Here is a 27308-nt window from a genome sequence, read left to right as displayed (position 1 = left end):
TTAGGAACAAACTTTTAATCAGTTTTAGACAATGCAGTGACTAAGATGCTGAATGTCCATCACGCTCACTTGAAGATAATGGAGAGAGAAAAGAATTATAAATTGAAAAACACAGAACTTTCGATAGAATAGTACATTTTCAGTACATTAAGTGATTTATTTGTTTTGTGGGATGCCAGAATGATCAGCCTTTTAATCCAGTGTTAAAGAAGGCAGGTCAGAGTAGCAAAAGGAAATGGGTCACTTAGTGAAAGTCACTTTGTTAGCAACTGTGTGTCCATGCACTTTTTCTAATTTTGCTTCCCACAAACAGTTTTTCCTGGCACTGAAGCATGGAACAACACTGCAAGTCCATGAACATGCAATGAAAAATATCAGACAAGGATGACACATACAGGGTTTATACAGGCTTGTAGTCCAGCTTGGACTCAAGCTTCTTTGAATCAGCCACTTTCCGCACAGCTTTCATGAAGTCTTCCTGAGTGACATACTCACGATCAGAGCGGATGGCAAACAAACCTGCAAACAAACATGAATAGAGCTGTTCGTGAATCTCGTGAACTGAGGAAATGAAACCAATGACAATATTGAATGACAATGTCCAACCTGCTTCTGTGCACACGTTTCTCAGATCTGCTCCGTTGAAACCGTCCGACAGCTTCACAATTGCTTCATAATCTGAAAACAACCAGAGGCAATCACAAGAAATTCTTATGTTTATTATCTAGAGATTAAAGTTTGTTTCAATGGTGGATGAGAGAAGCTCAGCCACTTTTGGCCAAATGTTTATAAGTGTATTGTAACTGGTGGCAGTAGCTCAGTCAGAAGGGACTTGGCTACAAGAGGGTCGCCATTTAAAGTTCCTGTACAGAACAAGTACGTGTGGAGTGTGGACTGGTAGCTGGAGAGGTGCCAGTTTACCTCCAGGACACTGCAAAGGTGCCCTTGAGCAGGGCACCAAATTCCCAACTGCTCAGGGAGCCTTTCCATGGGCAGCACTCTGATATCTCTCCATTTGTGCATGTATAGGTCCTGAGCATGTGTGTGTATTTCGGGCCTGTGTGTAATATGTGTAACAGAGAAAAATTAATTTCCCCTTGCGGGATTAACATTTTGCCACACTACAATTTGAAAGTTATATAATGAATAAAAATCTAGGGTTGGGCAAGTTAATGCGTTATTATGGCGTTAACTCAGTTAATTAACGGCAACTATTTTATCGCACAGTTTTTATTATTTCTTTTATTATTGTAAAAGTCTGTTGCTCACAGGCTTTTGTTTTGTTAAAGTCTGTTGCTGACTGCTGCCATGCTTGCAGGAACTGGAAAAGGAAAGAATTGGCGGATAAACAAACACGGAACTTTTACATGGCCATTTTCATTTTAAAGTTCTTCCAGACGGCGCAGTAGACAGAACCAAAGTTATTTGTAACCACTGCAAAGTTGAATTTTCTTATCACCGGAGTACTTCCAGTCTGAAATATCACCTAAAAGCAATACACAGTTGATACCAGCAAATCATTCAACGAAACAAACAGTGGCGCGTCAGCAGACTACGTTAGATGCAGCGTGTGGGAGAAGTATAGATAAACAAGGCAAAAGAAGCTAACAAATGCCATAGTGAAGTGGATAGCTACGGACTACAGGCCGATTAGTGTTGTGGAGGACGTCCGTCTGAGAAACATTCTGAGAATCGCAACAAATTACGGCAGGTATGAGATTCCCTCAAGATGCACCATCACATGAAGAATACACGAGTTGTTATGAAATTGTTATGCACTTTACAACGTGCACCGGCTGTTGCTCTCACTGGGGACTACTGGATATCCCTGGGTAACCATAATTACCTCAGAGTTACAGTTTTAATGTTATGATTGTGGCTCAGGATTTTGTGGTCAGTTTAATTTTTTGATTTGCTTTGATTACATTTTTTTAGTTTAGATTTACACTAAATATTTTATTTAACTGCTACTGTATAAACAAAATGCTGATGTTAAGTGTTTGCAGAACAAATGTTATGGCACTTTTGTTCAATGGCGGAACATTTAAAATAAAATTGCGCTATACACTACTTTTGAATTCATTATTGGATTTTGCGTATAATAATGCAATTAATCGTGATTACTCAGGGAAATCATGCAATTAAAACTAAATAGTTTTCAATGAGAGTAATTTCAAACAACAGTCAAATTGACCAATCATAACTTCACTCTAAATAGGCAGGCTTTGTTATCGCTAACTTTATGACAAGTTACGCTCACTGAGGCAAAAGCCAGATATATGTACACAAGCTAGCACCACCGCTAAACTAACGCTAGGCTTGCTAACGTTAGCCAGCCAGTTATGGTTATAGTTCATAGGGATGGGTATCATACTCTTACCGATACTGCTTATCGATACGGTACTTTAACAGAATTCTTATCTGTACTTTTTTTTTTTTGAATTAAAAAGGAAAAAAGAAACAAATTGGGGCGCCCGGATAGCTCAGTTGGTAGAGCAGGCGCCCATATATAGTGGTTTACTCCTCGACGCAGCGGGCCCGGGTTTGACCTGCAATCCTGCATGTCATTCCCCCACTCCCTCCCCTTTCATTTTCTTCAGCTGTCCTGTCAATAAAAGGCCTAAAAATGCACAAAAAAATAATCTTGAAAGAATAAAGAACATAATTGACGTGGATTTATTTTCTCATATGTTGTGTATATCAATTAGGCCTAACAGCTCTTAGCTGTTCTTCTGGAGAAAAGATTAACATGTTTGCCTTCTCTGGCAGAAGTCAGGACCTCTGCTGGCTTAGTGTTCCCTGCAAAAATTACACTTTGACCATTTCAGATTGAATTTAAGAAAGTGTCCACAACAATCAGCTGGTTAATAGTTACTTTTAATCATTAACTCATGTTGTTGTATAATTTACTTAACTCCCTGTGCGGGCTCCAGGCTCCAGACAACATACCTGGGACAACAATCGAACTAGCTAGATGGTCGAAACCTGTAGATTTCTCAATCTGTTTATGATGGACTTTTCTTAAATGTTTTGAAAGATTATTCGTGTTTCCGCCCTTACATGCAAAATACTTGTTGCATGTGTGGCAACAAGGATTAATTGTCAGCATCAATGACAACGTTTAGTTCTCTCCGCCATCGCTAAAACAAGTTTTCGTGTGTGCACGCGCAGCAACGTGTGTGAGTGAGCACTCAGCTGCCCCTGCCCCTCTCACACGGGTTCTGAGAGAAAGGGATCTTTCTTTTGGATTGGGACCAGCAAAAACGTATCGTAGACCAACGTCGTAAATAGAAATGAAATTGGAGTCGTTGTGAAATTATTATTGCTTTTATGTAGCAACAAATAGGCTAATTTTTTATTTCCTCCAGTACCTATAGCAAAACCGATAACGTCGGAGCTTAACGATGCTCCGGTCTTCCATAATTTACCTACATCTGAGCTTCTTTTGAAAATCCGGAAACCAATGCTATTGAGACATTTGACTTCAGCATTTAACGTTACACATGAACTTTGTTTTCAAGTAATGCAATCATTACAGTTATTTAAAATATAAAACTAATTTTATTCTGGCCGCCACTACCACTGTTTTGTATATGTTAAGGTTTATTAGGGAATACTTTCATCATGAAAATGTACGTCAATCTGTAAATGAAAATTTACCTAGATTATGCACATTTACTCCAATTCTGCATAATGACCGTTTTGCCAAACAAACCATAACATACATATTTACTTGGCAGCTGTGCTAATGTTATATTATTATTCATTAAAAAAAATATTGCTTATTTGTGGTGAGGGTTTCAAAATACAATGATCGCTGTTTACTGTCCACAGTTCTGAAGTGTGTGTCACTAATGGTTACTTGGCTGTGTGCGCACGGTCATGATGTATAGGCACATGACATGTACTTGGTTTTGTGTGGTAAGAGGGGGTCTCCATCATGCGTTTTGCACCCCTGCCTGTTGTCAACATATTTCACTGAAGTGCACAGACACAGCCCGTGTGATGATGTGATTATTTGTAAGGAGGATTTGTGTTTTGCTTTAGAAATCAGCTGTTTTTTGTTTTGGTGATAACACTCACTGTCTCGATGCTGTTTGCCCATTGCATTGTTAAGAGTACTACAAGAAAGGATAAAATAAGCTAGGCTGGTAATTTGGGGGGGTCAGAGGGCCAAGGTTTATAGGAACACGCCGACTTACTGGAACTTTAGCTTATTCACCATATCCCCCAGAGTTAGATAAGTCCATACAAATCCTTCTCATCTCTGTGCGCGTCGTAACTGTCCGACGGCCCCACTGCTAGTCTCGCTTAGCACAGATCCTAGAGGTAACCAGCTCCATCTAGCCTACTGCTCTTAATGACAAAATAACACCAACATTTTCCTACTTACATGTTGTGATTTGTATAGTCACAGCGTGTATAAACAAGGTCACATGAGACACAGCCATCTTCTAACGTATACAAACTAGGAACTATATTCTTGCCTCTGGCAACCAGACTTTGAAGCAATTTAATAAAAAAAAAAAAAAAAAAAAAAAAAAAAGGTATGTAACTGAATACGTTGATACAATTTCAAACTGTTAGCACAAAAAATCTTTACAATTACCAAAGTTTCAAGATAAGTGTCACCAATTCAGTATTTGACCAAATGTTTCCCCTTCTGTTAGGCTCGCTTCAGACCGTGAAACAGCAATCGGGGAGGAGTGTCAATGAAACAGCCCATTTGTGCGACGTCCCGTTGTGTTCTTTAACCCCCCAATGTAGGACAAGTAGACTTTATATTTCACAACTACCATTTTCAGTCAGCTCGTTTTGAATCTCAACGTTTCCAACCGCACTTGACAAGCGGACAGATTGACTGTGCTTTGAAGTTTGGCAAACATTCAGCTTTTACACAAACCCCTGGGCAGTTCAATGCTTTTATTTTGTGTTTTAAAACTTTCTTGTGGCAGCGATAGAGGCAGTGATGTTTCCCATTTCCTGTACGGGATTCTCACACTGCCTCAAACCGACTGTCAAGTCTGATTGGTGGTTACATGATTGGCCACTGCAGCGTGACGGAGTTGCATTTCTCCAAAAGTTGAGTCTGTATCAACTTTTCGCCACAGACCCTGCATTTTGTGCGTGTCCCCCCGTGCGGCAAACCCCGCCACCGCCTAAACGCACACCCTCATTCAAAATAAATGGAAAGACCTGCGTTTTTGCAGCACTGTCTGGCAGTCGATGCAGGCCGTTTGAATGACAACTTACGGTGTTGAAAATTGTCGAGAACATTTTTTGCAGGACATTCTGAATATAAATGTCATCACCTCATTATTTTATTCTAATAGACATTTGTGTGAAATGTCATAATCAGCGTAGGAACTCTTTAGTTTAGCATCATATTAGGATTAGAAAAAGGGTGTTGAGAAGATCAGGACAAATGAAATCTATGGAACTTAATTCATCAAGGTAGCGGTTCTGCTCACTAACCTATTTCTCCGTGCTTGGTAATGGGACTGGAGTGGATCTTGAGGATGTCCAAACGAGCCTGTTCATTGGGCAGCTCAATGTCTGAAGATCAGAAGAGGACATTAGTTTTGCTGCATGTGGTCACAGAGAGCTGACACAGATAATGAACAGGAACAGAGATCTTACGGATTTTACGGTCCAGTCTGCCAGGCCGCAGCAGGGCGGGGTCCAGAGTGTCAGGTCTGTTGGTGGCCATTATCATCTTGACTCTGTGCAGCGTGTCAAAGCCATCCATCTGGTTCAGCAGCTGACAGAACACACCACACATAAACCAACTAAATCAATCACTGCTTTTAATTAATTAATGGGCTGACTTTAATTGTTGCATCTTATGACAATAAAAGTTAAATATCTTTTGAATATAATGCTAATACAGTTGAGTTCAGTGAATGAGTCAAACATGCCACTCTTGCATGTTCGTTCATCTGAAATGACCAAAGCTGTGACACTGCAGATAGACTGTACTGTGCTATAGGGCTTGCATTACCTCTTTGTTTGTCAATGTGTGATTTTTAAATTTTACACCTGTAATGTTGCCTGTTCACCTGCTCTATTTGATGTTTACATTTTTACCACCTTTATTCAGTGAGTAACTATGAAAAGAACATGTCATAATAGCAGAAGGGGCAGAATACATTCAGGTTTAAGGCCTAAGCAGAACTAGTCAACCACACTTTAGTAGTAAAAAAATATATACATTTTTAACATAAACACATTAATGTAATGTGTATGTACTGAGTGGTAGGGTCGGGTGCCAAAATCTGTACTTTTTTTTGGGAAACGACCGAATTACATAGGGACTACCAAGGACCAATTCAAGTTAGATCAAACGGTGCCAAATGTCGGTACCTTAGAGCACGTAAGGGCCAGCTTATCTGTCCTCTCTTCATGTTGATAGCGGAGTTATAACATGGCAGTTAAAGTCACAGTGAGTCACGTGTAGGGATGTTAACCAATGACCGTTTGACCGGTGGTTGACCGTTTCAACGTTAACCGGTCAAAATTATTGTTAGTCGGTTAAAAAAAAAAAAGTGATCTCTAAATTAGGCAATTATAGATATTGGAATAAACGCTACTACAGTTAGCCATCTCATTCCAATATTTTGTTTTGTGAAGTGAAATAATCCCTCACGCAAAATTTTTCATAAGGCATAAAAAAAAATTCGTTTGGTTTTGTTTGTCTGTTGAGGTCATGGGTCGATAGGGAATTTATTTTATTTTTTATTTTTATCCCAGTGGCAGCAAAGGATAAGTAGGATTTCTTTTTTGCCTTTACAGTAGCGATGGATACTCAATATTTTCATAACATAGCCTACCTGTTACTACATGTACAGTTGTCGCTTAATAAATTGAAAACATGTAAATCACGTATATTGCATATTAAGTAGCCACGTGTATTTGTTTTGGTCTTATAATACAGCCACAGGTTTACCGCTCCAGCGGAGAGGATGGTTCGTTTAGACAGCAGCTACGTTTACAAGTTTGTCCAAAAATCAAGATTCGTTGCAAACTAAGAAACAGACTACAAACTGACATCCAATATCGGTTTCTACATGTTTAAATTTGCCTGTAGAACAGGTAGGTGGGTTTTGATAAATATTGACTCTTTAATCATGGAGTGTTTATTGTAGGCTTCTTACAGTTAACGAGTGTACCGTTAGTTCATCTGCGCCAGCGGAAGCAAATAATGTATAAGCTGTAGCTATCGTTTCTGCTGTGTGTGTGTGTGTGTGTGTGTGTGTGTGTGTGTGTATCGCTGTTCAGAATCCCATCTATCTTCCATAATGCAACGCTTGTATCCAAATGAATTGTGTTGTGAAGTTGTCATTAGCTTCACTGCTGTTAGCCACCTCCATTGAGCCCCAGGGACTTGCTGTAATGTTAGAGCACTCTAAAGGGGGTTTACCTTTCATTTGATCGGGTTTGCTTGCTACGTTGCCATCCTCTTGAACAACATTAAACACAACATATAGTTCATTAGTGGTTTCATCTGCCCTGTTTAACGTGTTGAAGCTCCCCGGCGGCGCAGCAGCGCTGTAGCTGGCCGCCGTGGCCGGTGAGGGCTGGTTGAAGGCGCCGTCCTCACGCTGCTGCTGCTGCCCTAAAACTGGACACGGCAAAGTTAAGTGCCGCAGCAGCGACATCGGGTCCTCTTCCAGCAGTGCTGGAGGAAAACGGGCATCTTGCATTGCAAGAATGCTGTACAAAAATGTAATTATAGTTCGCCTTAAACTTTTTATTTGTGTATTTGTTTAATTAGAATAATTTCTTCCCCAAGCTCATAAAATAAAGTTGGGTCGCACATTAATTGACAGGGTCGGTCGGAAACCGGAACCAAACAATTAATTTTGTTAGGCCTAATCGCCTGTTTTAAGCATTCTGAAGGTGCCTTTTTTATCCATTGGTTGTATCCTGTCGCAGTCTATTAGGCAATATTCCGCATAAGATGGGCTTATATTTGGAAACACATTAGATCTGCATTTCAGTGGTAACAGATAAGGTGATGATGATGATCATCATCATCTTTCTTTATTATTGTTAGCACTACACTCAAACTAAAGCGGCGTCTCTTTGGAGCTGTCATTTTCTCAAATGAGCCGCGGAAATGTTTCTAATGCGCTTCTGACGCTAGACAAACGACTTTATTTTAAACGCAATCACCTGGCTTGTACCCAAACTATTTCGAAACTAAGGAGCCATTTGTCCTCCGATTACATACAAGCTCCTTTGCGCCGCATTTGCGGGACTTGTTTCGCGCTGTATGGGATTTAAAAAACGTGACGTGAGTGGAAGGGCGGAGCCGGGGCTGTGTGTGTGTGTGTGTGTGTGAGAGAGATGCGACAGAGTTGAGAAATTGCAGGCGCGGCTCTTAATGGCTGTTATTTCAAATAGCGTAGCATATTTTAAACTAAACGGTTAACCGGTTTCAACCGGTTAATGACGCTCGGTGACCGGTCAAGAAAATCTTTAGTTTTCGCCATCCCTAGTCACGTGGTGCCGGTTAAGCAGTTGCAAGTGTCGTTACACTTTTCAAAACTCCACGCAGACAGTTTCCTGCAAAATAATTATTAATAGCGAGCTGAAAGTGGTCATGGTGCAGTTACACTTCCTTTGGGACACGTAGACAGGTTTTCTATGCCCTGTTGACTGACAGGCAAGGTAACAGACTAAAACCGATAGCTGGTGCCGCAGAGGGAAGCCGTTCATCTGCATGCACACTGCCATGACACTAAGCTGGTTTAAAATTGCCCAATTATCCCTTTAAGTATATGCTATATTTCGAATATTTTATCCGCTTTTTACCTTGCCGTCACAAAGCCCTTTGTGATGGTGATAAAGAAGTTTTCTGCTGCCTCGATTGGTTTGTTGCTTGTCTACTGCTGGCTCGATCAATTAGTTTGGTAGTTATTGTGTTAGTCTTTAGCATTTTATATTTAATAGTAAAAAATCTTCACGTCAGGCCAAACAATGCCCTGGCTCCGCTGTGCTTTCATGCTGGTTTCAAGCACTGGTTACTGTTTTTTTTTGTACTAGTCAAATGACCACAGCAAACAGCTGAATGTCTTTTCTATGCATTTTATTTCAATGTTTGGGACACTTTAGTCAGTGTTTTCTCTATGTTGATTTGGAAGTGAAGGCATGCCACAGTATCCGAAATAGGGCAGACGCACAATGTAGTCGCGGTTGCCTTTTAAATTATCCTGCCTTTTGGAAAGCCTGTCCATGCCACCTGCAGGTGGACGGCGATATTGCAGTCTGATGTCGGGTTTAGTGAGCAGCACTGCTTTTTATTTATTCCTTTTCTTCATGCTGTCTGGTTTGTGCGTTCGTGAGGAAAACGTGAGTATTGTACATGTGGAGCATGTTCGGACAGACCTGTCCCCACTGCTAAAAACAATCCTGAAGGAAACACTGTTAGTAACTCAGTTACCTCCATCAAAGTCCTTTGAATCTCTCTGTCAGCAGAAGTTCCCTCAGAGAAACGACGGCCGCCTACAGGGAACACACAAACATGACAGATAATTTACAGTGAGGATTTAGAACATCCAGGCAGGTCCCAACTCAAGGAATTAAGCCCCAATAGGGGAATCTGAACGCCTGTATTCATGTAAAGCCCTTGTTTGTAATAATGAAAAAGTTAGGGTTGGGTACTGTTCACATTTTAACAGTTATATCAATACCCGAAATTTGGTTCCCAACAGTACCTTTTTTCGGTACTTTCCCTCTGTAATAACAAAATTATTTCAGTTGTAAAAACGATTTCAAACCTATTCATGCTATTTACTTAAAACATTGCGTTATTATTACAGGGTTCCTACACATTCTCTATTTCAAAATTCCATACTTATATTTCCAGACTATGTGGATGTCACCGCGCAAATAATAACTTCATTATTTAAAGAAAATATTTGAAAATCCAACTGTTAACACATGGCATATCATAGTATTAAGTACAGCCCAAAATTTCTGCAGCACCCCTGTGAGTAGGTAGACTACTATAGCTCATACAAATCAATTTAAACCAAACCCAGACGTGTTCAATGCACATAATTTTATTCAAACAGCAATGAACTGTGCAATTTAACGGTTACCATTAGTGGTTGAAATTAGTCAAACATGACAAACAAAACTGTTCATTATGAATAAGGAGCAAGGTTACCTCGCCTTTCTCTGCTTTGCCCGTCCAGAGAATTTAGCCCACCAATGAGAGAGATCATGGCTTTCAAACGAGCCAAGTGGCAGTTGGTCAAGGCCACACCCCCACCCTCCACCTTGCCACCCCCTCTCTCCTCCTCAATAGCTACAGACACAGAAATGGCACATACTAAGGAAAGCTCATTGTGGGACTGGCTCTAGTGGTTGTAATTCTGCACCAAGGCTGAATTTCAGGAAAGAGACTTCAGATACAGTATTAGGGGACCACTAAGGTCTATATAAAAGCATCCAAAGAGCACCACGTCATGGGACCTTTAAACTTAATACAGAACTTAACATGTAAAGTATTTAATCACAAACATTCAGTGTCTCTTTTTCTCTCCTTTTGCCATAAGCATATCCTATCACTTAAATACATGAGGCACAACACACACAGTTACAGTTTACTCTACGGAACCTGCTATGACCTTGGTAGTGAATTGAAGAGCTACGCAAAAAACACCCTTTGCTAAAACAGCATAGGCTTCCCCAAATCGCGTGGTACGTCTTTTGCCTCGCTGAAAATGCAAATATCCCTGGTCTAAGCATTTTGGCTGAACTTCATATTTTAGAGAACAGTGTATGGTAGAAAGTCTGGAGAAACAAATATTTCTCTATACCCTTGTTTCTTTTTTCTATCCAGACTGGGAAATTACTAAAATCAAATTCCACACTTTTCCAGGTTTTCCATACCACGTAAAAACCCTGTTATTAACTTTTTATACACCACACAAAATAAAAAAAACCCTAGCTCCCTATTAAATTAAATAAAAAAAAATGGCTCATTTACTAGCAATTACAATGCATTGCAACTTTTATTCTTGTATTTGTATCTTATTCTATTCTAGCCTGTTTATTTTGTTTCATTACTGTCTTTAAATGCTCTAGAAGGTTTAATTTAAAGCATTTTGAATTGCCTTGTATCTGAAATATGCTATAGAAATAAAGTTGACTTGCTTACAACCTCCAGCCAGTTAGACTCTCACAAGGGCATAGAGAACACCATCTTTGAGGAAGTCTTGCTCCATCTGCACCACAGCTTGGTGCACGTGTCGTAGCTGAGCCCCTCTGTCAACATGCGGAGATGACAGAAGCTTGTGCTTACATACTTTGCAAGGTACCGAGATTTGGAACAGATTGAATTAAATGCTAATTGTCACTCTAATCTGGTCAGTACCTTAAAAAGTACCAAACCCTAAAAATTGTATATTCAGTGCATATACAGGGTATATACACAGAAATCCTGGAGATAAATTCAATACCTTTTAATACCATTTTTAATAACTTCTCAATATTTTTTAAACCAACACGGCATTAAAGTCCAGGTTTATACGGCAACACGTTTTCTTACCATTAAACAGAGTTTGAGATTTATAAAAAAACAACACCCTCTTATTGTTAGTATTTTGGCACAATCAATGTTTCTGACTGAAAGTGTGATGTGAGATGCTAAAAAGAATCTACACGCTGTTTTCAGGTAACGTTACTTTTTGACATTCAACCACCCCACCCCCGCTGCTGAAAACAATTCTAGAGGAAACACTGTCAACCATCACAGCATCTACATCGAGAGCTAGGACTACATAGTATATTTTTTCAGAACTTGTTCAAATAAATTATTTACGTAAAAGCAATAACACTTCCACACTGTTAAGAGAATGCACAAAACCACCTTGCACACTGAGACCATTAACATGTCATTAATCAATCTGAATAACCTATCCACCTTCTACTGTCCCTATACAATATTTTCTTACCAGCTGAGATGCCACCTGCCAACTGCCTGCCCTGGAGGAATGTTTGCACTATACTCTTCATCTGTGTGATGCACCACTCAGGATCTCTGTTCATCTTTGTGGGATACAAACAACTTGAAAACAAAGAAGAGCTGCTTCTGGTGGCTAACAGCGGTCTTTGGAATCGGCTTTGGCCACGACTCTGGAAGACTTTGAGTTAAGCTTTTCTTTGTAAAAAGAAAAGCACTGAAGGTATTCTTAAAAAAGGAAGATGTGTTCGGAGTTTTGCCGACCCGATACGCAAAAGTTTAATCTATTAACTAGCTCCGCTACCTTTTTCGTTACTCTGCTTGGTTGTAGCGTGCAGAGGGAATTTGAAAGACAACCGTTTATCCCGCCCCTCGGATTGAGCCCTGCCAATGGTGAGTTTCCAGACCCAACATCTTGATGTGGGTCTGGCTTGTCAGGCTAAAATAGGCTATCACCCAATGCAGAATAGGATATAATATCACACAAACTTTACAAGATAAACTTAAATAGACATAAAACAAATGGACAACTCATAGTTTGTAAAAAAATAAAAATCATTCAAAAAATTAATACCTCGTAAAATGGCGATTAATACCTTTTAATGGCCTTAATTTTTACTAATTTGATTTACTACCTTTTAATACTTTTTAAAACCCCGCAGACACCCTGATATGACACTTAAAAGATGGGGGAAGAATTTTGGCAGGGGGGAGACTTTTGGTACTACTACTTTCCAGACCCTGTTATACAGCTTTTCTATACACTGTACATTATTACACATTATGGTTGCTTGCCAGTTTGTAACAAAGCTGGAATAATCTTATCACAACCTTGAAGCTGGCGATGGGAACATTTGCCACAAGAATATTCCATAACATAACGTTACATACATTGTAGAGCAACCTGCAGAGAACATAAGCTGTGTCCCAATACAACAATTCAGGCTACACAGTTGTTTTGCCAAAGTTAAACTGCATGTTTCCATTATGAGGCAGTCAACCTTGCAGCTTCTGTCATATGTCCGTTACAGTGGTTATGTCCCGCGTGCCTGGTCCCCCGGTAACGTTAGCATGGCGCCATTAACACCAGTAGGGATCACTTCACCGTCTGTGTCCCTTTTTTTGTACTTCATATCATTTAATGAGAGCACATGAATGTTGAAATCCCTACTATATACACTACTCTACTTCTACCATGGCTGCAGCCTGTTTTTGCGTGTTTGCGTTCCATGTCTGGCCCAATGGGCAGTTGACAACACACAGGCCTTAACAAAAACAGACAGTCCGTCTCGTAATGGAAAATGTTATGCCTGTCTCCTTCTCTCAGTAGTGTTTTTAATTTTGAATGGTCATTTAAGTCTTTGAAATCTGAGATTAGAGTTGATGTCAAATTAAGTCTTCCCCATTTGATTGAATGTTTTACATAGGAGAAAGTGCATTTATGTCTCAACCTTACCAGTTGAACAGTGTCCACGTTTTTGTTTGGTTGTCAAGATTTTTTTGTGTCTTCCTGTTTCAACTGCCATTTTGTAGTTGGGTACCTGAAATTTGGATCTGAACCCAACGGTACCCTATTTATCCTATTTAGTTAGAACATTGTTATTTATTTAGAACATTTTACACTCAAAACAAAAAGACACAAAACTAAAAATAAATGATTTAATGTGAAAAAAATAATTTGGTCGGTACCCAAAAAAAAAAATACAGAGTTCGGTACCCAACCCTACTGAGCATGTAGTTGGTTAGGATCTGTCTCTGCTTTTAATCTGACACTAGAAAGATATTCTGCTAATTAATCTTGTTTTAGGGCTGGATAATATTCTACTTTGGCCATTAGTTTCTTCCTTCCAAAGTTCCAGATACGTTGCTTTACATTGTGTTATAATTTACTTTATTCCAAATGGTGTTTGGAGAGCAGTGTTGTTGTGAGACTGGTCAGAGTGTGTCTGAGAGGGGGCAGTTAGCCTCAGAACCAACTGACATAGGGGACTATTTTCTGGGCTCAGCTCTTGAGTTGGGAGGGCTTTGAAGTGGAGGGTGTCTCTGGGTTTCAGGTCTTTAAAAACCTTTAGTGTTCTTTTTTTGAATGTTAATTATCAGTGGGTATCTCCTAATTCTGCTCTACACACATGTTGGTGTGTTTCTGTGTACATGTAAAATGTATCTGCAGAATTCTTTATGTACAAATTCTGCTGGATGTTTGTCCCAACGGGTTTACCTCTGAGTGGAACCTCACTTGACAGGGGCAATGGCAGATGACACTATCAAATATTATTTATGGCAAATTAGTGTTTGTTTTCTTGACATCTGGAACGTTTTTGAAAGATCATGACATTAGTTTTCTTCACATTTACTGTAAGGGCCAAGTTCTGACTGTACCTTTCTACTAGGAGATAGTAGAACAAGGTCATCAGCATAAAACAGACTTCACCTCTCTATGTAGGAAGGAGATGCCAGGGGCAGCACATTGATCCAACTTAACAGCAACTTCATTTATAAACACATTAAATAAGGTCAGACTTAGTCTCGCATTGCCAGACCAATCTCCACAGCGCTTTAGAAGAAGGTCTGGCTAGTCCACACTCGAGCTGTCAATCTTCCTCTTTAAAACCATTTGAATTTCATGTTATTTTTTTAAATATTCAAAAAATATTCAAATATTTAATGCTAAAAATGCAGCCTGTTATTGCTATGTACTACACTACTCAGGCATACGTATTGTCAATGGCACGCACGTTTGGTCCACTAGAGGAACTTCCAACATTGGCCTGGCCTTGAAGGGGACCTTTGTCGTGGCGCATTGCATTTCTTGCACGCAACTTTGTTTACATTCATTTTACACCACTAGTACACAGCGACAAACACAAATAAACAGAGAACTCTGTAATGAAACATTATCTAACAAGTGTATTGAAGCGGCTCTGTTGTATAGGCTACCGGTACACGTTTAGCACAAGGACATAGCCGAAAACGATTAGTCAGAAATCGCTAAATGTTAGTTGTCATCTTCACGCGCAGAAAATGTGTTCAGTGAGGTGAAATTACTGTTTTTGTCAATGGAGTCTGGTGAATTTGAAGAGAGCGATATAACCGTTTCAGTTCCCCGTTAGAAAGGGCTGTCTGACAGCAAGGTAAAGCGGGGAAAATATTCTAAATATAGAGTAAACCTAATGGGGTAGAAAAAGTAATCCTTTTTCAGAGGGGTCAACTCCAACCTCCACTGAAAACTAATGAACTCGCTTTTTGATCTTTGATATACCCTTTGAAAAACATAAAACGTAAACTAAAATGCTAAAGTCCTAGGAAAGTCAGAAACCATACCAGTTCCCCAGTGAAACTTACCGATGGCATCAATCTCATCCATAAAGATGATGCAAGGCTGGTGGTCCCTGGCATAATTGAACATCTCTCTGATCAGCCTGGCGCTCTCACCAATGTACTTGTCCACGATAGAGCTGGATACCACCTGCGGTACACACACAAACATCAGCTGAACGGCTGCAGTGTAGCAGTACACCCTGAAATTGGTACAGACACTCACCTTGAGGAAGTTACAGTCCAGCTGACTGGCCACTGCTCTGGCAAGAAGAGTCTTCCCAGTGCCTGTTAAATAATAAAAATAAAAAAAAAATAATAAAAATAAAAAAATCACTCATCAATACTAGACTAGGGCTGCAGCTATCGATTATTTTATTAATAGAGTATTCAACCAATTATTCCATTGATTAATTGAATAATCGGATAAGAAATGTTTTTTGCTTTATAGTAAATATATAATAGAAAGGTTTCATTTTTAGAAAAAGAAACCATTTTATTGCTTATAACAGGAATAGATGCTAATATTTTTAAACACTGGGGGCATGCAAATCTTTTTCGCGCCCCTTCCCCGTCATGCCTCTGGCATTTTACACTGCATATACAAAAAAAAAATAAAAAGCTGTTCACTAAGCCCAGATACATGGGACTGTACAAAGCTTACAGCAGGGCTATTCAACTACTGTATACTGCTCTGGGGGACACATTTTCAGAAGGCTGATCTGAGTGAAGTTTAGAAAGATTGAAGAATGCAGACATCATTTGCATGGTCCGATAATATAATTTACGTGCATATTAAGTAGCCATGTGTAGGAGGCGCTGGTTAAGAGGGGGCTGGTTTGTCTCCGCCAGCAGCTAAATTTACCGACAGCTTTCTAAAAAAAATGCCATTTGCAGAGTAGCATGCTGTTGTGTTAAACACCGGAGACACTGCATACAGACGTTAACGTTACCTTGTGTAACTTGTCCGCTCTGTGACACACTGTCCATAGTTGTTTTCTTTGCAGCTTAAAATGATACCTAACCATTTTCTGTCTCTTCTCTTAGCCCCTCACTATTTTCACTCTCTGCGGTATACAATGTTAGTTACATTGTTAAAAAGAAGCTTCAAGGGTTTGTATTAATCAAATCATTCGAGTTACTCAAGGAATTGTTTCAGCCCTATACCAGACACAGGTAAAAAAAAAAAAAAAAAAAAAAAAAATTACTCAAATGTGATGTGCGTGCATGGCCTTAAAAAGGCAGGTGTGTTTTCCTTTAACTACTGACCTGGAGGCCCATAGAGCAAGCAGCCTTTAGGGGGGATGATCCCCACTCTCTGGAAGAGCTCAGGGTTAGTCAGAGGCAGCTCAATTACCTGCCACAAAATAACAGCAGCATTATTTTGGACTCAATGAATAGATAATAAAATCAAAATGCATCTGGTCTTGAAGTGATGGTTTGGAGTAATTTCACCCTAGGGTCCTTTGCACCATGACCTCGAGCCAAACACCCCCCCAGAAGTTTTTTTCACCTGGGTTGAACATTCGGAGAGTTAGCGTAGAGTAGCGTTATCAGCTGAATAGCTTAGCGCAGGGGCTAATGGATCCAGTGATGTATCTCGTAAATGACCCCACTAATAATGCCCGAAATGATACTGAACTTCTACACTAGTACAAATAGTTTATTTACTCATAAAAACGATTGATTGGAAAGTTTGTAAGTACACCAGAAGTCTATGTAAATAACACTTGCCTGTTGGCTTCTCGTCTCTGCTGCTGCCGCCACCTAACGGGCAGTAAGAGTGCTTTGGGCCGTCTACAAATTACAATACCGAAAAGAGATGCAACAAAAATATTTATTAATTTAACTTTTTTTTTTTTAAAGCAAGTGCTGTAGTATAACTAGCAGGAGACAAGTTATAATTGAGGCAAGTTTGGAGACATTACCTTATTCAATCATTAAATTAATAAATATTTTTGTTGCATCTCTTTTCGGTGTTGTAATTTGTAGACGGCCCTAAGCACTCGTCTAACTGCCGGCAGCAGCAGCAACAACAACAACAGCAGAGAGCAGGCCAGAGTTACAAACTTACAAACTTTCCAATCCATCGTTTTATGAGTGCATAACCGATTTGTTCTAGTGTAGAAGTTTGGTATCATTTTGGGCATTATTAGTGGGGTCATTTACGAGATACATCACTGGATCCATTAGCCCCCGCACTAAGCTATTCAGCTGATAACGCTACTCTACGCTAACTCTCCCAATGTTCGACCCAAGTGAAAAAAGCTTCTGGGGGTGTTTGGCTCAAGGTCATGGTGCAAAGGACCCATGGGTGAAATTACTCCGAACCATCGCTTTAAGAATCCTTCCAATCAAAGCCACCATACAACCACATATATATCAAAATGTGAGTAAGATAATAGAAGAAAATAAAAAAAACAGCCAAAACTCAAGAAGTCTATCCTGATGAATAATTGTTGCTGCTTTGTTGTACCTCTCTCAGCTCACGAATCTGTTCAGACAAGCCTCCAATTTCAGAGTAGGAGACGCTGCCAGGGTCCTCGTGGGACATGTTGTACACTAGAGGGTCCACCTCTCTGGGCAGGTACCTTTGAAAGAACAGGAAACAAAGGCTGAGCACACACCCATCACCAGCTGTATAGATGGTTTGCTCTCAAACCACTATGCACTTGGTTTGTGGCATTTATAGATTGAATTGAGCTTCAAAAGGCACACACTCATTTGTACATTTTCAATAAGTAACCTACACAAAGATAAGCGGTATTACTTTATATCATACTTGCAAACTCAGAAGGGCTGAAAAAGGTGACACATTTTATACACCCCATTCCACCCGGTGCTAAAACAATACTTTTAAAAACGATGCCTGAACTGAAAGATTTAACTTATTTCACCAGTAAATTCCTGTTAAGACAAAAACAACCACAGGATGGGAAAAGGGTATTTTACAACAACTTTGAAGCAGCACGAGGCTGGCGAGGAGAGTTTCAAGTGAATGCATCATCGGTGTTGTTTTTCAACATTGCACACTTTCATACATTCCTCTACAGGGAAATACAGAAACTTTTACACCGTTTAGCTGTCAGCATTTTAAACGCATTGGTTTACTCCAGCTGCTTGCTAACGGTAGGCTAACGTTACCTGCTGCCAAGTGTAGTGTTAACTAGCGCGACATGCGGCGATGTTTATGTTGCCTCTAACATCAGTTTCAGAGCATCAGAGAGAAGCGCAGGCATTTCAGTGGCACCTAAATAAGGCACCGAAATCTGCGTTGCAATTCGGTCCAGTAGATAACGGTCGTTAAGGCAACGGGGCCGTATCAGCACCGGGTCTCGGACCCCCCCGAATAAATAAAAACTCTTAGGATCTACACGATTCACGTGGATGACATTTTCCCCATTCAAAAACGGTGATTTTCGGCGAAAAGCGACTAGTTTGCAGGTATGTTATATACATTAACTTTTCCGTAGTGAGTAAGGTGAGCCACCTCACTATTGCTAACATCATAAAATACCCTGTTTAAAACATTTTTCTTCACTATTACACACAGAAAATGCCATAGATTTAATCTGTGTCATCATCGTCTAATTAAATTGATTACAAATACGTCACTGGATCCAAATGGCTTAGCACATCAACTAAATTTCTTGGAGGAAAACAGATGTGCATGAAGAATAATTATGAGAGCAGCAGTCTGAGCAGCTGATTGAACCCCATATTTACTACAAACAATAACGGTGTCACATGTGCTATGAAAAATCTGAATTTAGGCTTGAAAGCCATATATAAAAAAGGGACATATGCCAAGCTAGTTTTCCAGTATAATCCAGTTCAGTGTTCAACAAAAACAAGTGTACAGTTGGCCTTTACCAATTGTAAGTGATGATTATATCCAGCCTACCTCATTATAGTGAGTGTAGTCATGTCCAAAGCCACTCTGGTGCCTGGCTTCAGCTGTGACTTGTCCAACTGGGATGAAACATATCATAGATTAGTGGTCACATACTAAACACTGAGATCAAAGATTTGTGAAACTGTATTGTGTTGGCAAATTTTTAACTTTTTATCCTATCCTACTGAACATTTTCCATGACAAACAAATTAAAAAAAAAAAGGAAACAGTACAAAGAAATAACATAACTACCAATTAGTGACAGGACAAACCTATGAAATACAAGGGTGGGGAATTACTAGGGGTGCACTGATCCGATATCGACAAAATAGCTGGATCGGGGAATCGGAAAAATTAACAAAAAAACTCCCTCTGTCGCATGCTGGAAGAGTGGAGTGTACAAGTAAATAAGAATTCAATACATTACATCTATGTTATTTTGTCTTAGTTAGGAAAGTAATGTTTAGTTAGGAAAGTCTGGTGCCACATAGTGTAAGGTAAGGTATACAGTGTATTATATATAAACAACGTATCGGAATCAGGACTGAAAAAGTCGGATCGGTGCATCCCTAGGAATTACAGTGTTTAGAATATTCTTAAAGTGCTCATCCATGACAAACGTGGGTCACTTTGTAACACACGTTTTAATGCTCGCCTAGCTCGATGGTGTTTAAAGCCCCCCAACGTCTCCTTCCAGGCAGCACTGCGACCGTTAACTCAAAAGGCAGTTGGTGGGCTGCTAGCGTGGCACGCACTCATACTCTGCTCTACTTAATGGCTAGTTGTCCTTACCTAGGTACTGCGCATGTGCGACTCCCAACAAAGATTGGACAGAAGTGAGATGCCTCACTCGGTAGCTAAAACAGAGATGCAGCAATGTGCAGTACAACAAAAACATGGTGTTTTTTGAAAATTAAACCATGTAAACCTATTCTGGTACAACCTCTTAATACAATTATGAACTTGAAAATGACGATAATATGAGCACTTTAAGCGGAAAGAGATATGATGGAACCTAAGAAGGGAGAAGGTGGGTTGTGAGTCAACCTTATTGCGGCCCATAATCCATTCCCATCCGGATATACCAATAAGGACGCTGCTTTTTCCATACTTATATAAGGTTCAGGAATTCCTCAAGCCAATTATACATGTCAAAACACTCAGCCTTCCTGACTTTCCAGTTCATAAGGATTAAGTGTTTAGTTGCAAGGCATGCTAGTGTGATAATTTGTTGCGCTAATATACAATTAATGCCTTGGAGCTCAATACCCAACAAACATGTGGCTGGATCTAAAGAAACTTTGGAAAGTGTGTCACTAACTCCAACCCAAAGGGCAGTAACAGCTGGATAAGACCATAAAGAATGCACAAGGGTACCGACCACCCCGCAACAATGCCAGCATAATTCGGTTAAAACTGAATACGTTTTTTTTTTTTTGTCTTGAGGGGGTGATGTATGCTCTATGCAGTATTTTCAGTTGTATTATTCTGTCTTACACATTTGGACATCGCTGCAGAGTGCTTCCAAATTCTGTCCCACTCAAGTGGGGTGAGTGATCTACCCAAGTCCTGTTCCCATCTTTCCTGTGTTTTAGTAAATTTGCAATTTGAGGAGTTTGTAAATGCCTGATACCATTCCCCTCTCATTTCCTAGTTTTAAGGCTATCATCCAGATACGCATGGCAACCTATACATCCATATTAGATTTTAATTGTAAGTAGAAAGGAAGGTAGATTAATTTATAGAGTTGTTGAAATTATCAAATATTCGATGCATCGGGATGCGGACATGGACAATGCTGCATCAATGCAGTGGCCCACCATAATCGATTATAACGCAATGACGTTGCTTTCAACGGTTTGTTCAAATTCTGCATTAGCAAAACATAATTCTTTTTATAAAATGATAAATCTTTACCCGGACAAGTGCCTCAAAAAGTTAATGTCAAGCCCTGCTTGACACATTGGTGTTCAGCACCTACCTGTCTGCGGCATCCAACCACATATCTGGGTCCGTTGGTGGCCTTGACAATGACTGGAATGAATAAAAAAATAAAATAAAAAAAAAAACACACACACACATTAGCGTCACATGTCTGAGCTAATCACAGTGTGTCACAGTTTGTCAGTCATTTTTATCAGTGCCAATCTTCAATAGTGCGGATCTTGCGTAAGCGAGCCTGTCACAGAGCAGTTGCGAGAGAGGAGAAAAAGAGGACAGTAAAGATATGGAAACGTGAAAGTGGCACGATGCAGATGAATGCACCAAGCAATGTTTTGTTGAGACTAGGGATACACAATATTGGGGGGAAAAAAAACTGACATTGCAATATGTATTTTCCTACAATATACCTATATAGCGAGATTAAAAAACAGCCAATAGGAATTTTTACCCTTTCGAGGGGTCCAGTGACATGCTCACCCACAACAAAATGTTGTAGGATTTAAAGTTAAATGCATTAATCTGGTGAGGCAAACTTTAAGAGCAAAATGATGTCTATGAAAATGAAAATCTATGAAGGTTATGCTTTTGTAAACAATTGTGAGCACAATTTAATCATAAACACATATAGAGACAGATACAGATATAGATATCCTGTGCAAGTGAAATTATCATAGAGATATGTCTATAAGTGAAAGGTGTACATAATTCATTTGTTTTTGTCATGTTCTCTTTTTTTATATAAATTATTTTTGTTTGAAATACATTTTCACTGTGGCTGTTAAAAGTAGTCTGATAAATCTCAATGTAGGTTTGCCGTGAAAAGATACAGGCATCGCAATTTTCTCTTCATGTGAACGGCGCATACGATCTGTATCTACCGGACAGAATAGTAACGCAGATTTCGGTGCCTCATTTCGGTGACACTTTAATGCCTGCTCTGCTCTCTGATGCTCCGAAACAGACGTTAGAGGCAACAGTTAACTTTAGCCTACCGTTAGCTAGTAACTGGCTTAAACACAGAATGGTTAAAATGCTGACAGCTAAACTCTCCTATTTGATAAAGCTTATAATTAGGGAGAGAGGAGTTGCAACGTCCGCCTAACTAGGCCCACATGCTTCTCTTCATAGTTGTTAGATTAATAATATAACAAAAGTTGAGGGAGGCAGGCCAGCACAGCCCGATCCGGCAAGGGAGAGTTCCAAGCCCGAACAGGCAACCTCTCCTTTTGAGCTGTCTCTCTTAGTTACGCTGTTATAGTTCTAGACTGCCGGGGGACTTCCTTCCTTTGACACACTGAGCTGCTCTCTCCTCTCCCTTTCTATTACCATTTGTGTGCATCCCGTCCCAGAAATGCTTTTTACTAATCCTAGCTTCTGGGAAGTTTACTCCCCGGAGTACTTATGTTTTTTCACCCAGTGTATTTCCTTGGAGAACGTTGGCACCAAGATCTTGGTTGCAGCTGTCGCCGTGGTCCTGCTGCACTCCCTGCTAAGCACTGCGGTGCCCTGCAATGTCATTTTGCGTCTTGCTGAACCCTGCTGCTTCCTGCTACGTCCATTCATGCTCTGCTGGGCCACGCTACATCCTGTAACGCCCTGCAGCGCACTGATATGACATGAACTACTACGACTACCATTTGAAGTCACTGTTCCACTATTAATGTGAATATTATTGCCACTGTTCATCACATCCCCAATGTCTGAGATGTCTGCCAATGAACTTACATTTCTCCTCAGTCAGCTGTTTGAGCACTTCTCCAACAATCTGCAAGGAAGGAGGCACAGATATGGTTAGTAAAGACAGGATAAACTCAACCTCTGATCCTCTCCCTCCCGTTTGTCTAATTAGGTCCCTTCCACTGTCTTCACCCAATGAACCCTATCCTGTCTCTTGACAAACAGACACTCAAACACAATTCGTGTAGATTTTATAGACCCAAAACTCTACATTAGCAGGGTTTCCCATAGCACTTCGCAGCTAAAAACGGCCACCTAAGCAACACACGCCTGCTACCTTAACTACGAGGGTCCGGCCCGTTTTAAATGAACCAAAACTATGTTTACATCTCTGTGTTCTGTGCTAATGCTTCCTACGCCACCCTGAATAAAAACTAATGAAGAAACCTCAACACCGCAGTACACGTGCACGCTCCCACACAGACGTGCTAGGAGACATGCACTGTAAAGGTCACGGCTCGATCCGAGACCTAGACTTTATTGTACATCCATGTCCCGAGACTCACCGACATTGTTTCTGAAAAGTAACGTTAAAACTAACAACACAGTATCCGCTGCAGTTATCCACCAGTCAAGACACACTATCATTATCAATGTACAACAGCTAACAGATAGCGTTACTGAAAAAGTACTCCTTGATAATCAATGTGATAATTTACTTATGTTAACGTAATTTACGTGTTAGTTAACAACGTTAGCTGACAGTCTCCTCTCCAGCTTGTCATGACAAACGATGTATAACATTTGTAATGTTATATATAGTTAATTTACGTTAGCTGACGTTAAAGGGAAGCTATGCCGATTTTCCACTGGTGTCTTTGCAGCGTGTGATGAACGGTGTTTGGCTTCCCCAGTCATTGCCATGAACGTTAACTAACTTACACGACGAACTACATAACGTTGATCTTCTTAAAACATGTGTACTGACAGTGTGCTCCAAATGCACCTTAACAGGCTGCAGGGTCTCCATCACTGGGGTCGAGCCCAGAGGGCATTAGAGCTGTTCATCTCAAAGCCCAGAAACATTAACATCGAAAATCAGGTTGCAAAGTTTGTCAAAAGGGAGGTAGGGAGAGTCAGAAAATAATATATTTCATGACAAGTTGTCTGTTTAACTTCAGACAGTGAGCTGGATTACCTTTACTCTTTTGCCCAAGTAAAGTAAATTTGTAATATATTTTCACCATATGACCTGGCAGGTATCATCCAGTAGAAACTTAATTCAAAAGCTGTTAATTTATCTGATAATTTCATAGATTTATTTATTATTGATTTAATATGTAATGTTTAATAAATAATTGTTAAATGTAGTAAAGAACATTATTAGAAAACTAGGGGAAATGTGAACATTGCAGGTCAATTTAAGATGTGCACCCAGTGTCCAAAATTAACTCTTTGACTCACCGGCCAAGTTGGAGGGCAGATGAAAAAAATCCACTGGCCAAGCAGGGCAAAATATTAAAAATTGAAGTTTTTTGTAACTTAGGCCTACATGACAAAACTTTATGAATGGGGTTGCAAGCCCTGCTGGTAACCGTTTGACTGACAATAGGTTATCAGTTAAACCAATACATTTAAAAAAAATAAGTTTTATAAAAAACATCTTTTGCATGATAAAAATTTAAATAGGCCAGACAATCTATTTCTTAACTGCTAATTAACTTGCTAGTCCTTTGCACCAGAAAGTTGCGTTTTAAGCTTCTCTTTTTTTCTGCTTGTGGAGAGCTATGTGACACATGTCACTATAACGTTAAGTCGGCCATCCTACACATAGAGCATCACACACACACTTTCAGGAAAGTTGCTGCGTGCGTCCATGACAATGCACAGAACTTTAAGACCGGTACAAGCCTACAGCTGTCCGCGGACACAGAGTGCAGAAAGTGTGTCAAAGCCTCCCAGATGGGTGATGCTTGTCGCTAAATTCATCATTGTACTTTCTTTTGGAAGGCTTGCTGCCAAATATCGCCATAAACTAGCTACCCAGAGGTAAACACTGTCTATCAGTAAACAGAAGTGGCTGCCGTTCCGGTTTGCGCGCCAGTGTATGTGTCTCAATCTTGGCATCCATCAGAATATTCTTACCTGGCCAACACTTTGCAGGGCCTTTAGGTCATTTTCTGATTTCTCGTACTGTTTAGTTTGTTCTCTCAGCTGTTCTCTTACTGGAAAACAAACAATAAGGATACCCAGAATGTAATGTTATTGATTCTACTTTTCGTTATCAAAGACACAGCCAAGAATGACATTGTTTGTTACAGCTAAAGATGAAAGCTCACACTGCCAAACAAACATGATTGATATGTAAGTTAACGTTAGCCAACTGCTTAAAGTTAGCTTAACGATAACGTTAAAGTAAAACTTAACATATACGACAAACATTCTGTATCTGTAACGTTATAACGTTATCTATGTGATGGGTAACACCCCACAGACTAACGTTAAGTGAATTTTAGGACTTTTTCCATCTACTAATTTAAGTTACTCCTCTGCTAAGATAGCACTGCTAGTGTTAACTGGTTTAACGTTAGCTTTATGTCCATTCATTTCTATGAGAATGCTAACTGCATGACAAAGCACTAGCTAGCTAGCTGGCCAGCTAACTGATGCTGGCTACGCTATAATATTTATTTTATCAAAACAAACAAGATGTATTCATGCCACACACAAACGGCTAAATTAAATTATATCTTACATTCTTTTAACCGCCCGTCAATTTCTTTGTGTTCGAGTAATTTTTTCCTGTAGTCTTGCAGCGCTTTCTCCCTGGTGTCCGCCATGATACCCCACTTCTATTTATTCTTCTTCTCCTTTTTCTTTTTGGTTCATTGGCTGTTGGCAAACCAACTTATAGGTGCATTACCGCCACCGGGCGGCATGAGACGGGAGGTCTCCAGGCTGCAGCCATACACTATTGACTAGACTGGAGTGTGAACAAGAAATGCAGAAACAAAATAAATAATAAAATGAAAAAATAAATAAGAAAGAAAGAAACTCTTAGAAACGTATAAAATAATATTGTGATATGTTTTGCCTGCTGTTTTCCCAAAAGCCCTGACAGTGAAAAGTTGTGGTGGTTTGCCTTAATTAGTGTCTGAAAAAAGTGCTCTCTCTGGGTATTGTATTCCTTACAATGTATTAGTATGTGTTCAACAGTTTCTGGCTGGTTACAGTATGTGCATTTTTCAATCGGATGGTTGCTTATTTTCTGTAATGAATAATAAAGACCTGTATGACCAATTCTGAGACGAGTAATGGCATTTTATTCCCTACGTTTAAAAGCCACCTTCCTCCTATCACCAACTTGTCTTTGTATATTGTAAAGATGCCTTCTCATTTCACTAATGTTCTGATAAATGTTTTGAGGGAGGTCTGTGCTTTAGCCAGTATCCCTAAATGAGTGACAAGCCCATGCCATCCTAGATGAAACCCAGTAGGGTTTAAACCAACCTTGTTAGACATGCTGTTTCGTTCCCCCTCTCCAATCCACTTAGCCCTAGAGTCTAAAGACCCTTTGCTTATCTATCATCTATCTATCTATCTATCTATCTATCTATCTATCTATCTATCTATCTATCTATCTATAATGTTATTTGTAATTTTGCTTTTGGCCATCAACCTGATTGCCCATCAACATTGCATTTGGGGTACCTGTCAAGGACAGTTTATCCACTTAACATGCACCGTATATATATATATATATATATATATATATATATATATATATATATATATATATATATATACTACCGGTCAAAAGTTTGGGGTCACTTAGAAATTTCCGTTCCACTCCATTCCAGACAGAATACCAGCTGAGATCAGTTGCATTGTTTTTTTAATCAGAACAGCAGTTTTCAGATTACATTATGTGCTTACATAATTGCTAAAGGCTTCTCAACTGTTGTAGAAAGAAGTGGCTGAAGAAATGCTTGAAATCCATGTTTTTTTGGTCTAAACGTCATACTCAAATTAAAAGCGGTACAGCTCCCATATACTTTGACACTCAGGGGTGTGCCTGATATCATTGGAAAGGAAACATTCTCAAGTTTTTGTTACAAGTGTCAGGGCGATTCTAGGCCTTACTGACACAGAGTTACAGAGGCTAGAATGGAGGTGTTTTATTTCCGTCCAAGTCATACATCTGTAAAGTGATTAGAATACACTGCTGTAAACACATCTGACAGGTGACAGACAACACAGCATTAGCCACATGTCTCAGCTTACTACAGAAACAATCCAGACACCAAAAGACTCAAAAATGGATTTTATATGAATTATTTTCTACAAATATGTCTGTGCGTTTTTTATTTCTATTTGAAAAGTGCAAATAAAAAAGCCAAAAAACTACAAAATACAACACTTCTCAAATACACAAACAAACCCACATCAATCACTTTTCCAATGATATCAGGCACACCCCTGAGTGTCAAAGTATATGGGAGC

The 27308-nt window shown here is 39.7% G+C and overlaps 1 protein-coding gene across 1 annotated transcript; it reads right to left on the bottom strand.

Moving 5' to 3' along the window:
- On the bottom strand, window positions 1-25645 carry psmc6 (proteasome 26S subunit, ATPase 6). Its single transcript, XM_028605105.1, has 14 exons — window positions 25561-25645; window positions 24951-25030; window positions 22854-22893; window positions 21166-21218; window positions 19194-19261; window positions 17766-17880; window positions 16559-16646; window positions 15516-15577; window positions 15317-15440; window positions 9446-9507; window positions 5641-5761; window positions 5476-5556; window positions 607-678; window positions 1-519 (listed from the first exon to the last, which is right to left on the bottom strand). Exons 1-14 carry the CDS (start codon window positions 25643-25645, stop codon window positions 401-403), a joined length of 1170 nt encoding a protein of 389 aa, XP_028460906.1. The 3' UTR covers window positions 1-400.
- Window positions 25646-27308: the final 1663 nt, after the last annotated feature.

Source organism: Perca flavescens, chromosome 18, assembly GCF_004354835.1.
Source record: "Perca flavescens isolate YP-PL-M2 chromosome 18, PFLA_1.0, whole genome shotgun sequence".
Taxonomy (NCBI): Eukaryota; Metazoa; Chordata; class Actinopteri; order Perciformes; family Percidae; genus Perca; species Perca flavescens.
This window is presented reverse-complemented; position numbering and strand designations above follow the sequence as displayed.

Bases quoted from the DNA above. Each gene is read 5' to 3' on its own strand.
- psmc6 (XM_028605105.1), bottom strand. From the start codon at position 25,645: ATGGCGGACACCAGGGAGAAAGCGCTGCAAGACTACAGGAAAAAATTA. The intron at 25,031-25,560 runs GTAAGATATAAT...TTTGTTTTCCAG, and splicing joins TGACGGGCGGTTAAAAGAAT to TAAGAGAACAGCTGAGAGAA. The intron at 22,894-24,950 runs GTAAGAATATTC...CCTTCCTTGCAG, and splicing joins CCCTGCAAAGTGTTGGCCAG to ATTGTTGGAGAAGTGCTCAA.